This window comes from Chlorella variabilis, assembly GCF_000147415.1.
Source record: "Chlorella variabilis unplaced genomic scaffold CHLNCscaffold_5, whole genome shotgun sequence".
Taxonomy (NCBI): Eukaryota; Viridiplantae; Chlorophyta; class Trebouxiophyceae; order Chlorellales; family Chlorellaceae; genus Chlorella; species Chlorella variabilis.
In genome coordinates, this window is record NW_005435083.1 from 2,005,912 (window position 1) to 2,019,725 (window position 13,814).

Sequence of the window (13,814 nt, forward strand, 5' to 3'; positions counted from 1 at the left end):
TGCTGCACCAGCCACCCCACCCACCCCACCCCGCACCTTGGGGCACATGCCGATGGACATGCCCAGGATCTTGCGGGCCGCATCCAGGCGCAGCTGGCGGATCTCAAACTGCGCCGCCATGATCCACACCTTGCCAAAGGTGAAGGCCTTGTGGGGCAGCAGCTTGAGGCAGGCGCGGTACACCTCGCGCGTGCGCTCCACATCCTCTGCGGCACGCAGAGGCGGTACCACGGTACAGCGACAACACAGCACATGGGAGGCGCGGGCGCAGGGCAAGGACAGCAGTGGAGCAGAGCTGGCGGCACTCAAGTGCCATGTCAGCCAGCCTGGCGCTGCTTGTCGCTGACACACCAACCCCTCCCCGCTCGCCACTCACCCGCCTCCAGCTCCTCAAACAGCGCGTACTTGATCCAGAGGTACACGTACCGCTGCCAGTACCGCTTCTCAGGCGCAGGCGGCACGTTTGCAATCGCGCGCTCATACACCTGTGCACAGCGGGTCCGGGAAGAAAGGCGCGGCGGGTCGGCGCGGCGGGCGGGCGGGCAGGCAGGCAGGCACGCAGGCTGGCAGCAGACCAGCGGCAGCGCCCCTCTCAGGCACGCCACACGAAGCTGGGGGCAGGGAGGTGCAGCAAAGGGGGGCGCGGCAAGGGGCTCGCCTCTCGCGTGCGGTCAATGTCCCCCGCGCTTTCCTCCAGCCGTATGTAGTCAAACCAGCTGTCGTAGTTGAGCGGGTTGCGCTTCACCTGCGGGGCAGGGCAGGCACACAAGGCGACCGTAAGCAGGGCAGGCGCGCGGACGGCTGGGCGGGAGGACACATGTGCAGGCTGTGGAACTCCCACCAACCAGCACAACAGGGCGAGGGTTTGGTGGGGTGTGCACGCAACGGCAAGGGCAGCGGGCACAGCGGGCGCAGCATGCCCTACTCACCTCCTCCTCATACTGGAACCGCCGCTCGCTCACAATCACCTCCTGTGGGCGGGCAGGCGAGGGAGGCAGGTGAGGGAGGCAACGCGGGCAGGCAGGGCAGGCAACGAGGATGAGCAGCAAGCAGGGAGGCTGCCCTCCCTCGCGCCTCCACCCCCGCGCGCACCTCTATTCCCTCGCGGTCCCCCTGCTGCTTCTCAAACTGCACAAAGCGGCGGTACAGCTCCCCCGCCTGGCTCTTGGGCAGGTGGTCCAGCGCATACTTGTAGATGGCCCTGCGGCAGGCAGGTGCAGGTGTGTGTGTGTGTGTGTGTGTGTGCGTGCCCCAAGCAGCAGGCAGGCAGGCAGGGCAACAAGGGCGGGCGGTGAGGGCTAGCGGGCAGCTCAGCTCACCGCGCCCGCTCCGCCTCCTTCACCCGCTCCTCAAACTCGGCAAACCGCAGGAACAGCTCCTCCTGCGGGTGTGCGCAGCCCCCAGCCCTGTCCCATTCAGCAGCCTGGGCGCGTGAGGGGCGTCGCCGTCGGGGCACGGGTGCCGCCGCAGGGCGGCAGCAACCAGAGCGACCGACGCGTGGCTGCAGTGCCTGCCCAGCCAGCCCAGGCCAGGCCAGCCCAGGCCATGCCATGCCTCACATTGTTGGCATCCTCCCCCAGCTCATCCACCGCCCGCTCGTAGCAGGCGCGCGCCGCCGCCACGTCGCCGCCGCTCTTCATCTCAAACTTGGCGTACCGCACCCAGGCCTTGACTGCGGCAGTACAAGGAGGACGGGGCAGTACAGCCACGGTCAGGTGATGCCTACATGCCCGGGCACAGACAGCACATGGCCTGCAGCCAGGGCAGGGGTGGCTGCGCAGCCAACAAGCACAGCAGGCAGACAGCTGGCTGCCGGGGCCGCAGGGCGCACCCGACGGCAGGCACTTGACGTATCGTTCAAAGATCTGGCGTGCCCGCTCCGTCTCGCCGTACCGCAGCTCCATCTGCAGTGCAACCAGAGCCCACCTCCTGGGTCCTTGCATCCATTCCAATTGCTGGTCCCGCATCCTATTTTCCCAGCACACGTCCCGGCCCCGAGCCACAGCCACTCCCCACTCCGCTCCCAGCAAGCTCACCACCCCCTCCCATCCACGCCTCCCGGCCACGCCCCCTGTCCAAACCAGCCCTCCGCACACACACGCCGCCCCCGCCCCGCACCTTGACGTACGCCATCCAGCCGTGGTGGTCGGGCTCCCACTGCATCCAGCGCTCAAAGATCTGGCGCGCCCCCGCCACGTTGCCCAGCATCTCCTCCATGTGAACGTACTTGTACCACAGCTGATCGATGCGCGGCAGCAGCGACACTGCGGCACGGGGGGTTGGGGATGGCGGGGCGGTGGGTGGGAGGAGGGCTGGGGGCGGCGGCGGAGCGCGCGGCAAGGGCCAAGCAGCGCGGCACCGACGGCAGCATGCAGCACGTAGAGGCTTGCTGTGTGCAGGTGGCGGGGCAGGCCTACCGGCACGGTCCCAGATGTTGCGGGCGTGGTTGATGAAGCGGTGCCGCATCTCCATCTCCACATACTTGAGCCACACGCTCACATTCCTGCAGGGGCGCGGCAGGCAGGGCAGCCCTCCAGTGAGGCGGGAGCACAGCCCCGGCGGGCAAGCGGCAGCAGCAGCAGCCGGCACGGCACCCCACCGGCCTGCCGCTGCCGGCTGCCCAGCCCCGCATCCGCTCAGCTGCGCCGGCAGCTTCCTGCCTGCTCCTCCCCTCCGGCCCTGCCCAGCACCTGCACCCCTGCCAGCAGCAGCAGCAGCAGCACCACCACCACCAGCAGGCCGCACGCACCTGTAGTCGACCTCGAGTGCCCGCTCCCACACGCTGCGCGCGCGGCGGAAGTCCTTCTGCTGCTCCTCCCACTGCGCATACTTGACCCACACCGTGGGGTTCCACCTCCCCACGCGCCGCACATGGTCCTCAAACTCCTTGCGCTTCTGCGGGGAGGGGTGGCGGGGCGATGGCAGTGGTGGGGGTGAGCGTGCGCGCGCGTGTGTGGAGGGCAAGCGAGGCAGGCCCCGGCACGGCTGTGTGTCGAGGCAGCGGCAGAGGCAGCGCGACGGCGGCGGGGGTGGCAATTCTGGCACATGCTGCAATTCCCAGGCACTCGCTACCGCAGGTGGCACTGTGGGCAGAGCTTCCACAGGCGGCAGCGGGCGGGACAGGGCAGCGCACCGCCAGGCGGTACTCGGCCAACTCCTCTGGGTCTGTGATTTTAATGGTCGGCGCCTTCTGCTCCGCCTCTTGCAGCGCCTTGGACTCGCGCAGGATCTGCTCCGCTGTGATCTGCAGGCAGGCAGGCAGGCGGCGCACCGTGCAGGCAGGGCGTGGGCGGGCGGCGGGAGCGGCGGCGCCGAGGCGGGGCACCGCGTGCGGCGGCAGCAGGCACGCTGCAGCGCTGCCCAGTCCCTGTGGTCGCCTCGGAGAGTGTCAGTGCGGTGTTTTGTCACGCAGCGTCCGGCTGCAGCGGCTTGCAGGGGCGCAGCAGCAGTCGGTGGCGGCACTCCCGCTTGCCTGCGTGGGCGCCGCCTGCTTGTTCTTCACTCCCGTCACGCGCGGGAGCTTGTGCTCCCGCTGCGAGGCGGTCGTGCCCGCCCCGAGCCCCTGCATTTTGGTGATGGCCGTTCACAGGCAGCGGGGCAGGTCTGAATGAGACCTATGCGGTGTCTGGATATCAAAAGGAGGCCTGGCCAGCACTTGCTGGTGCGCAGCCAAGCGGGAGATGCGGCCCGCCCTTGCTGCACAGGCTCCCTGCAGTGCGCAGTTGGATTGATGGATGAAATGGTGTGCGATCAGGGAGCGGTAGGGGAGGAAGGCCCCTGCCTTGCTGGCAACCTGGACGTGGAGGCGCCCTCAGCCCATCATCGCCTGTGACGCTCCCACGGCCTTGCAGCCCCTCCCCAATCCCCATCGAAACCACAGACATCTGATCCGGAGCAGAGCAGCCGCTACAGCCCTCGTCAACCGTGAGAGGCGAAGGGGCACCGCCGTGATGGAGCAGCAGGCGAGCTTCTGCCAGGCACTGTCATGCGCCTGATGGCCCGCAAAGCCTGCCCCGTCATCGGGTTGGCGCCCTGGACACCAAATGGCCGCCCCGTCCCGCCGCCTGCGCCCCACAGGCCACCGCATTCCAGGAGCTGCTGGGCCTCGACGCTCTGCCCCAGACGGGCCGCCAGGCGCGCGATGCCTCCCGCGCCCTGGGCGACCTCGTCCTGGCGGGGGTGGCGGTGTCGCCGCTGCTGGGCCAGCTGGTGGCGGAGCACCTGAGCGCCGCCCGCGCCCCGCCGCCGCGCTTCGTCGACGTCAGCACAGGCAAAGCGCACAGCCGCCCGCACGCCCACCCAGCCCAGCCGCGCACCGCAGCATGCCCGCAATGCGACGCTACCGCCTCAGGGCCTGAAGCCTCTGCCCTCCCGCTCACGCCCTCCCCCAGCCCACACCCGCCTCCACCTCGCCCCTCCTGCCTCTCAATGCCCCGCCACCACCCCACCCCCGGCTCTCCTGCAGGCCTGCGCTTGCGCTACCTCGAATGGGGCAGCGGCGGCGAGGTGGTACTGCTTCTGCACGACCTGGGGGAGGCGGCTGACATCTGGGCGCCCATCGGCCGCCGCCTGGGCGAGCGCGGCTACCACGCCTTTGCGCTGGACCTGCGGGGTGCGCCCGCATGCCTGCGCAGCCCTCGCCTGGTGCTGTCTCTCCTGGTGCCCCGCGAGGCCCTGTGGCCGTCCAATGGGACAAGTCGTTGGCTGCCGCCCGCACCCCACGCCATCTGGTGGCGGCGGCAGCAGCAGCATGCGGCTGCCGCGCGTGCCACCCGCCGCCCGCGCCGCCCTGCCCATGCCGCCACCCGCCCCGCTCCTCGAGCCTTCCTGCTGTTGCATTTCCGCCGCCAAACGACATGATGCGTGCCCCGCCCTGCTCCCACTACCCACCTCCCTGCTGCTGCAGGCCACGGCGAGTCTGGCGGGTCGCGGGACGGGTGGTACAGCGCCGACATGCTGGCGGAGGATGTGCGCGCCTTCATACTGGCCAAAGACCTGTACGTGGCGCCGCTGGCGGTGGTGGGATGCGGCATGGGCGCCGCCGCGGGGCTGGCACTGGCCCAGCACAACCCCTTCCTGGCGGGCGCCCTCCTGGCGGCGGAATTCTCGCTGCCGGTGGCTCAGGTGCGGGCCCTGCAGGCGCGGCAGGCAGGCGCCCAGGCCGGCAGCGCCCAAGCAGGCGCCAGCGGCAACGGCGGCGGTGGCGGCAGCGGCAGCGGCAGCGGCGGCGGCAGCAGCGGCGGCGGCGGCGGCGGCGGCGCCCTCAGCAGCAAGCAGCTGCTGCCGTGGTGGGGGTTCAGAGCGGGCCAGGCGGCCGCATTTGGTGGTGTGGAGCACTGCGCCGCCTTCCTGGCACACCCGCTGGCAAGCCTGGCCCCCGGCCTGCTGCTGCCGCTGGCCCGCGCAGCGCAGCGGGCGCTGGCTTGCGCGGGCGGCGAGGCCGGTGCCAGCGTCGGCAACAGCGTCGGCGCTGCTGCTGTTGGCGGCGACGACGGCACCGACGGCGGCAGCAGCAGCCCCAGCGCAAGGGACGGGCCTGCCGCCGACCCCGCAGAGGAGGCGGCGCAGCTGCAGCATCTGCTGGCGCAGGCGCAGCGGCCGCTGCGGGGCGCCGTGGCGTCCGCCTGCAGCCTGCTGCGCCTGCCGCCAGGCCTGGTGGATGGTTACGCGGGTGACGGCGACTACTACGGCGGCTTTGAGGAGGATGACTCGGGCGGGCTCAAGCCCCGCATGGATCCAGCTTTCCTCTTCAGCTTCGACCCCGCCGCCCTGCTGGCGGGCCTGCCCAGCCTGCGCTGCCACCTGCTGCTGCTGCACGGCGGCACCGCGGGGAGCTGGGTGACGCCTGGCGACGCCGCAGCCATGGCGCAGGCCGCGGCGGCCGGCGGCGCGGCGTCGGCGGCGGTGGCGGCGGTGCCGGGCGCGGGCCACTTCCTTGCGTCGGACCACCCGGACCAGCTGCTGCAGCAGATTGTGGGGTTCCTGGAAGGCCCCGCCATCCGCTGCTTCGACCGCCGCTCCCTGGCGCCGGTGGGTGGCCCTGCCGCTGCTGTAGTCGCCGGCCCTGCGCCCGCGTGCGCCGGTCACGCGGTGGCGGTGCAGGCGGTCGCGGCGGGGTGCCGCCGCCCCGAAGTGCTGGGCCTCAAGCCGCTGCCGCAGTATGCGTCTGTGGAGGAGGCCAAGAAGGTGGGCAGGCCGTGGGACCCCGCAGGCACCGCACATTCCAGCACACCCAATTCCCATGTCAGCGGTCTGCCCTGCTGCGTCTGCACATGTGTCGGCCCTCCTGCCCAGTCCACCCACCTCCCTGTCCGCCCCCTCCTCCTGCAGGCCCTGGGCCCGCGCGCCATCCCCACCGCCGCCGCCATCGAGGCGGAGCTGGTCAGGCTGCGGGTGGAGGAGGGGCGGGCAGCGGACGACGCCAGCAGCGAGGAGGGGGAGGCGGGCGGGCACCGCACCGCGCTGGCCAAGGAGCCGCCAGACTACTTTGGGTTTGTGGGCTGAGGGTGGAGCAGTGGCACCCCGAGGAGCAGCACCTGGCTTGGACCGGGAGCAGCCGCTGGGCATGAGTTGAGTGCGAGCGGGAATGGAGCGCTGTGACACTGCGAGGTTTTACAAGTTGCGTTGAGTTGAGAGGGCGCGGATTCATGAACTGTAATTGGTAAGCGGTTGCTTCAATGGGTTGGTGTGGTGCGAACACGAGGCGGCGTGCAGGCAACATAAACAGGGACAACACTGTCGCAAGTTCTCGCCAGGTAAGGAAAATGGCAAGGCATTGGTGGGTGCCGGGAGAGTGCAGTGCAATCAGGGTTGACGGCTGGTGCCAGGGTTTGGGCACATTGGGAGAAAACGCACGGCAGGCAGCCGGTGCGCTGCCAGGCAGCAGGGAGCAGCTGCAGCTGCATGAAAAAGGGCAGGGCAGCCGCACGACGCTACAGGAGAGAGCGTGCAGGAAGCAGTGCTGCTGGGGCAGGACATGCAAGGGAGGCGGCGCGCAAAGCGCGCCCGTGCCAGCTCAGCGCGCAGGGCGGCGTGCCGCCGCGATGGCGGCCGCGGCTCAGCCGCGCGTTCGGCGGCCGCGCCCCGCGCCGCACACGCGCTTGATGTACCGCTTCAGTCCATCCAGGTCGCCCAGGCCGCGCAGCTCCCGCAGCAGGCGGTTGTCCTGCAGGGGGCGGGGCAGGGCCGAAGTACCAGCGGGAGGCAGGATCAGGGTCAGGGTGTTGATCAGCCAGGCGGGCCGCGGGTGGGCCGTAGATGCGCAAGCGCCCTCCCCTGCTGAGCGCGCCGCCCGCTGCCAGCGTGGCAGGTGCGCAAGGAAGGCGCCAGCGGCGGGCTTGCGGCAGGCTGCCGCGCGCAGCGCCTCGCCTGCAGGTATCCGTTCTGGGGGAGGTTGAATGTGGGCTGCCCGGCGTCCCGGTTGAGCAGCCAGCGGTAGGTGGCGACGAGGTCCACGGCATGGGCGCCCTGCGGGGAGGAAAGCGACGCGGGGAGCAGCTTCGGGCCGGCCCCGCCCACGAGCTCACGCTGGCGCAGCAGGGACAGCACAGCACAGCACAGCATGGCACGGCACAAGCCCAGCACGGCACAAGCAGGGCACGGCACGGCGCAGCGCAGCGGTGCATGCCGGTCCCACACCCCCACCCACCGACTCCAGCGTTGGGTAGGTGCCCAGCCACAGCTGCTTGCCCACCACACACGCACTGGCCTCATACTTGATCCCGCCGCTCGGCTTGGGCACAGCCCGCACGCCCCGATAGATGGAGGCGACGGCAGCGTGCCGGCCTGCGGCGCCCGCGCCGTGAAGCGCTTCGATGGACACCGTGCGCGGCGCGCCGGCACCGGCCTGGCTCAGCCTGCTGGGCTTGGGCGGGAGCGCGGCGGCGGCGGCAGCGCGCTTGCCCGCGCGCGCCGCGCGCCGGCTGCTCACGCTCGCGCTGGCGCCGCCGCCTGGCTCGCCGAGCTCTGCTGCCAGCCGGTGCCTGATCTCCGCCCTGCGGCAGCAGCCAGCCATGCGGCAGCATGGACACCCACGCATGCACCAGCAGAGAGAGGGAGCCGCATGCCGTCCTCCCCTGCCTGCTGCTTCCCTGTTGCCCTGGAGCTTGCCCTGCCGCCGTCTCACCCACGCGCCCCTGCAACCCACCTGACTGCCGAGGCCCGCTGGCCGAAGAAGCGCTTGGTGCGCTCGCCCAGCGACAGGGCGTGGGCCTGGTGACGGGAAGCTGCCAGTAGCCGCGCCGCCGCCTGGCCCAAGTCCATGAGCGGCGGCGGCGGCGGGCCCTCGGGCCCCGCCGCCTGCTGCGCCTCACCCGCCTGCCCGTCAGCCTGGCTGCCTGGAGCGGGCGTGAGCGCCGCGCCCGGCAGAGGGGGCGGCGCGGCCGCCGCGGCCGCCGCCGCGAGCCGCAGCACGTCTGCGGCGGTGCGGCAGGCGGCAGCCTGAGGCAGGCGCGCCGCCACTCGGTACGCCAGCCACCCTTGCATAGCCTGCTGCGCCCCCCGGCTGGGCCTCTGGCCCGCCACGGGAGCGGCCTCGACTGCCTGGCACTTGCTGGCAGCGGCCAGCAGGGCCGACGTGACGTCGCAGGCCAACTGCTTGGCGCGCCGCACCCAGGCTGGCGCCGCGGCAGCCGCCTGCTGCTGCTGCTGCTGCTGCTGCGGAGCAGGCTGGGAGGGGTGCCCCTGCAGAACAAGAAACAACACACGGGAGCAGGTCAGGGGCCTGAGGCAGAGCACTGGCGCCTGCTGTACCCCCGGAAGCAGAAAGTGAGGCATCTGCCCTCAAAGCGCCTGTGCCTCCTTACCTGCGCGTAGAAAGCAGCCAGCCCGTGCTGCCAGGCATCCGGCCCGGCGCTCCTCTCAGGCGGCAGCTGCTCCCGCGCCTCCGGTTGCGGCTGCACCGGTGCCTCAGCCTCCTCCTGCTCGCCTGCCGCACCTCCAGCGCCCTGCTGCTGCTGCTGCTGCGCCGGAGCCGAAAGCCTGCGCTCCCTGACTGGCGGCAGCGGCGGCAGGCCTGCGGGCGGCTGGCGTGGTGGCGCGGGGATTGGCGCCTTCTTGCGACCGCTGCGAGCCTCTGCTGGCGCAGCAGGCGCCCCTGCGGCCGCGCCAGGCTGGCTGTGGACCAGCGGGGTGGCGGCGTGGGGCGCTGCCGCATCGGACGGCGGGCTGGCGGACGCCGACTGAGGGCTGAGCTTGGTGTGTCCTGACGAGGTGCGGCGCGGCGGCAGCCGCAGCGAGGCCTGCTTGGGAAGGCGCAGCGGGATGGGCTGAGCGCCTGCACCCGCCGCCATCGGCGACGGCTGCCGCACCTGCCCAGCCGCTGACGTGGCGGCCGCCCGCTGCAGGCCTGCTGCTGGCGACGGGGTGGCGGCCTGCTGCGCCCTTGCGGCAAGCGCGGGCGATGCCTGGCGGGCGCCCGCCAGCTGTGCCGCCTGCTGCTGCGCCTTGACCTGCGTGGACGGGTGCTGCGGCTGGTCGCGCGGCAGCTTGCCCAGCAGCTTGCTGGGCTGGGGTGGCAGCTGCAAGCCCTTGGGCACCGCCAATGGCAGCCGCTGCGGCGGCAGAGCCACCTGTGCTGCCTGCTGCTGCCCCTGCTGGGCCGGAGCCGGCTGTCCAGACCCCAACTGCCGGCTCCAGCCTGCCGCAGGAGCAGGCTGGGCGGGCGGGAGCCCCGCGGCAGGCGGGAGCCCCGCGCTGCCGCTGCTGCGGGCCTGCACCGCCACTCGCGCCTTCTTGCTGGCCGGCCCCTCTCACTGCCTGCCCAGCCCTTCAACCGGCACATGCTCTGAGCTGCCTTCCAGTGGCCGCTTGCCCAGCTGAGGGCGCTGCGGCGGCGGCTGCACGCTGCCCCTGCCGCCCGCCGCATCCCGGGACGGCATCGGTGCCGGGCTGCCGCTGGTGATGCTGGCTGCTGGCTCCTCGCGGGCCGACCGCTGCTGCTGCACCTGCTGGCGCGCGGGCTCCTGCTTGCCGCCTGGCAGCACCTGCGCGGTGACGGCGGTTTCCGCAGAGGATCCGCTGCCCTGCTCATCCGCCGTGTGGTGCAGCTGCGCCATCCCCCGCTCCTTGCGCCGCCGCTCCTCGCCCGCCGTGGCTGCCTGCTTCTTGCCGAGCCCTAGCGGGCGCTGGGCCTTGGGCGCTGGGCGGCCGGCAGCCTGCCCCGCCGCCCCGCCCTGGACCCGCTGCTCGGCAGCCGGCTGTGCAGCGTGCGGGGGGCTGGCGGCGGCGCCGCCGCTGCCGCCCAGCTGCTGCCACTGCCGGTGGCTGCTGGGCTGGGAGCGGGACTCGCTGAGCTGGATCTGGAAGTCTTCATCCCAGTCATCCTCCCAACCCGCCACACCCGCTGCTGCACCTGCGCCCTTTGACAGGCCGGCACCCGCCTCTGCCTGTCCGCCTGCCGCGGCCTTGCTGCCACCGCTCCCCATGCTGCCGCCCTGCTCCGCCTCCTTGTCCTCTGAGACGAGGTTGACCACTTCCACTGCTGCGCCGCCGGCCTGCTGCTGCTGCCGCGCCGCGCCGGTGCCGGGCGTCTGCAGGGCGGCCGGCGCGGGGTGCCCGCACAGGTCGCAGCAGGCGGGCGCTTGGTCGTTCAGGAGGGTGCAGTCAGGGCACTGCCACACCATGCCTTTACGGCCCTGCAGCCCAGCGGGGCGCGGCGGCAAGGCGTGTTGCGAAACTGCGCGGGTTGAGTGCAGGTTCGCCACCCGCCCAAGCTGCTGCCGGTGGGTTGCAAGGCTTGGCATCATTCCACTCCAGAAAGCAAGCAGGCTGTCTCATGACGGCAGGCTCAACGGAAGCCAGGCGCACCGTTTGCTTACCAGCAGCGGGCTTGCCGCCAGGCATGGCGCCGCAGCTAGGGGGCGGCGTCAGAGAGCCAGCTGCGGGGCCATCGCCTGCTGCCGTTCACCAACCAGGAGCCTGCACCACAGTGCAGTGGGCGCGCGTTTCCGTTGGCGAGAGCAGCAGGGCGGGGACCAGGAGTCCTTCAAGGGGGACCAGGACGCGGGGTGTCGCATTGGGGCTGCAACAGTCCCACCTGATGTCCACGATGCCAGGCAAGGCGGGCACACGCGCGGGCGGGGACGGGTGGCGTTCCCTGCTTGAGTTCAAAGGTGCCCACTGCAGTGCGCTGCAGACCAGCCCGCTTCAACCTGCAACCAAATCCAATCGAGCCCTGTCAATCGGAGACAGCCGCCTGCATGCAGCTGCATTCCGGGAGTTTTCTTCCCAGTCCCATGCATCAATCCACAACTGGCTAACATGCAGGAGCGGCCCAGGCTCCCTCTCTTCCACATTTCCAAACACAAGTATGGCGCCTCTCACCGTCCAGGTATGATGCGGCGCAATGCGCCTCAACCAGTTGCTCACGCCCAGGCCGCCGCCGGCCCATGGCTGACCCGCCCTCCCGATTGCTGCTGCAGGCGTCGGTGCTGTCTCATGTCCGCCTTGTGGGCGCACAGAGCCGCAAGTGAGTGCGCTGTGGCCGCTGCCACACACTACCCATGCACTGCTCACTTGAACGTCTGCCGGCAGGCCCTCCCTGGGCCCAGCCGACGCACATTGTGTCTGTGCATCGATTTGGTGGAAGCCTTTGTGGCTGGACGCCCACCCCAATCTCCTGGCAAGTTGCCGACCTTTGCATCTCCAGCGCCACCTCCTTATCTCCCCGCCTGCCGCCCTCCCGTGCACTGCAGTGTGAGGTCCGCCGGCCCTGCCCGCGCACAGCGGATGGCCGTCCGCCTCGCGTCGGCGGCGGCTGGGACCGAGGCGGCGCCCGAGGCCATCGCCCCCGAGGCGCCGGTCGCCCCCGAGGCTGTGGCCCCCGAGGCCGTGGCCGAGGCACCGGCGGCCGCCGCGGAGGCCGTGGAGGCGCCTGCGCCAGCGCCCGAGCAGCAGCAGTTCCGGCAGCGTCGCACAGGCGGCCGGCGCGGTGAGCCGCCGCCCGCGCCATCCAGCCATGCATCCGCTCATCTCCCGCACGCTTGCGACCCAATCCCCGCCCTCTCTTGCATCCACATCCACGCCCCTTCCCTTCCTCACGCCCCGCCTGACGCCTCCCCCACCCCGCCTCCCTCCCTCGCCGCCCGCAGCGGGCCCCGGCCCCGCCCGCACCTTCCCCGTGGGCGACCTGGAGGTGGGGCGGGAGTATGAGGGCGCCATCGTGTCCATCCGCGACTTTGGCGCCTTTGTCAACATCGGCGCCAACACAGACGGCCTGCTGCACATCAGCCAGGTGCGCCGCCTGCACAGCACAGCACCGCGCCGCGCCGCGCCCGCCCCGCGCAGCCTGCACCCCTTGCAGCCCCCCAGCCCCTGCCCCGCTCCTCTCACACCAGCAGGGCCAGGGCGAACGCACGAATGCGGCCCGCCTCCCATCCCACCACAAATACCAGCAGCCCTGCTCCCGCCCACCAGCCCTGCTCCCGCCCAACCACCGCGCCAGCACACGCACGCCCCTCGCTGCCCCACACCACGCCCACCCCACAATCAACGACCTCCCGCTCCCCTCCTCCTCCCACCCCCCACCACCACCGGCCGCAGATCTCCACCGAGTTTGTGCGCAACGTGGCTGACGTGGTGGAGGTGGGGCAGGACGTGACGGTGCGCGTCATCAACGTGGACATGGACCGCGGCAAGTTTGCCGTCACCATGATCCCCGAGGGGGGCTACTCCCAGCGCGGCTCCCGCGGCGCCCGCGACGACGAGTGGGAGGGCGACGCCGGCGGCGAGCGGCCGCAGCTGAAGCAGCAGGCGCGGGCGGCCAAGCAGCAGAAGCCGCGCGGCGGCCGCGCCGCGCCCCCCGTCGCCGCCGGCGACGTCATCACCGGCAAGATTGCGGGCACCGCCGCCTTTGGCGTGTTTGTCGAGGTGCGGCGGGCCTGCCGCCATACCTGTCCTGGAATGCACGCCGGCCGCCTTGCCTGGAGTGCCGCGTGCCCACCAGCCTGCCTCGGGCCCGGCACGGCCTTCCTGGTCGGCATGCATCGCGCCACTGGGGCAGCCGGCCCCACCCCAGCCGCTCTCCCTTTCTCACACACCCCTGTCCCCACCCCCGCAGATTGCCGAGGGCTTCACCGGCCTGCTGCACGAGAGCGAGCAGCGCCGCGAGGAGGGCGCGGGCCCGCTGTCGGTGGGTGACGAGGTCACGGTGGTGGTGGTGAGCGTGCGCGGCGAGAAGGTGGCGCTGTCCCAGCGCTCGGCCGAGGAGATTGAGCAGGTGGGGGCAGCCGCGCCGCGCCGGGGCGCCCTGCGTTCGAGGGGGCGCCTGCCGCGCAGGCGCGCAGCCCTGCTACCGACGCGGCCCGCCAGCCCGCCCCCGGCCGCAGCTCCGCAGCCCCTGACTGCCCCGCCCTGCCCCCCGCCCCATGCCACCCACCCCAAGTCGTTCCTGTAGGAGAAGAAGATGAGCAGCGCGGGGGTGGCGGTGGTGTCTGACCTGCCAGCTGGCGCGGGCGTGCTGGCGCGCCAGATGGCGCTCGCCGGCATCTCGCCCGACCAGTTCCAGGCAGCGGTGGGTGCCGCCTGAGGCCGCCACCCCCAGCACTGCACCCCTCCACCCCTCGCCCTTCTGAGCCAGAGCAGCGGGCACTTCTAGCGACGCCCGCCTGCCCCCCAGCCTCCCAAGCCGCCACCCCGGCAGCGGAGACAACAAAAAAACATCTTTGCCCCCCCGTCTCGCTCCACCCTGCCCCCCAACCTGCCTAGCTCCATGCATGCACTGTCCTGCTTGAGCCGCCCGCTGCTCAGCCCCTAGCGCGCCCTGCCTCGCGGTGTGCATGCACCGAGGCCTCTGTAATGCCTCGCACAACAGAGGC

The 13,814-nt window shown here is 71.8% G+C and overlaps 3 protein-coding genes across 3 annotated transcripts in view; 1 reads left to right on the plus strand and 2 right to left on the minus strand.

The window, feature by feature from the left end:
* Nucleotides 1-3,725, minus strand: part of CHLNCDRAFT_34803 (hypothetical protein) — a gene marked incomplete at its 3' end in the record, with an annotated part of 5,762 nt that extends 2,037 nt beyond the window's left edge. The window contains exons 1-13 of the mRNA XM_005849878.1: nucleotides 3,473-3,725; nucleotides 3,134-3,244; nucleotides 2,750-2,895; nucleotides 2,418-2,503; nucleotides 2,119-2,264; nucleotides 1,832-1,904; nucleotides 1,560-1,672; nucleotides 1,320-1,381; nucleotides 1,093-1,201; nucleotides 930-971; nucleotides 608-745; nucleotides 377-485; nucleotides 16-206 (exon numbers count right to left, since the gene is read on the minus strand). Coding sequence (XP_005849940.1) covers nucleotides 16-206; nucleotides 377-485; nucleotides 608-745; nucleotides 930-971; nucleotides 1,093-1,201; nucleotides 1,320-1,381; nucleotides 1,560-1,672; nucleotides 1,832-1,904; nucleotides 2,119-2,264; nucleotides 2,418-2,503; nucleotides 2,750-2,895; nucleotides 3,134-3,244; nucleotides 3,473-3,568 — 1,422 coding nt within the window. The 5' untranslated portion in view covers nucleotides 3,569-3,725. The remainder of the gene's footprint in view (nucleotides 1-15; nucleotides 207-376; nucleotides 486-607; nucleotides 746-929; nucleotides 972-1,092; nucleotides 1,202-1,319; nucleotides 1,382-1,559; nucleotides 1,673-1,831; nucleotides 1,905-2,118; nucleotides 2,265-2,417; nucleotides 2,504-2,749; nucleotides 2,896-3,133; nucleotides 3,245-3,472) is intronic.
* Nucleotides 3,726-3,739: 14 nt separating this feature from the next.
* Nucleotides 3,740-6,504, plus strand: CHLNCDRAFT_51155 (hypothetical protein; the record flags this gene model as incomplete). Its single annotated transcript, XM_005849629.1, has 5 exons — nucleotides 3,740-3,742; nucleotides 4,078-4,612; nucleotides 4,907-6,030; nucleotides 6,103-6,186; nucleotides 6,331-6,504. 5 exons carry the CDS (start codon nucleotides 3,740-3,742, stop codon nucleotides 6,502-6,504), a joined length of 1,920 nt encoding a protein of 639 aa, XP_005849691.1.
* Nucleotides 6,505-7,057: 553 nt separating this feature from the next.
* CHLNCDRAFT_143280 (hypothetical protein) lies at nucleotides 7,058-10,622 on the minus strand (the record flags this gene model as incomplete). The annotated part of the gene is made up of 6 exons (XM_005849879.1): nucleotides 7,058-7,165; nucleotides 7,447-7,467; nucleotides 7,649-7,994; nucleotides 8,147-8,682; nucleotides 8,805-9,590; nucleotides 9,780-10,622. The coding sequence occupies 6 exons, from the start codon at nucleotides 10,620-10,622 to the stop codon at nucleotides 7,058-7,060; spliced, it is 2,640 nt and encodes an 879-aa protein (XP_005849941.1).
* Between the last annotated feature and the right edge of the window lie 3,192 nt (nucleotides 10,623-13,814).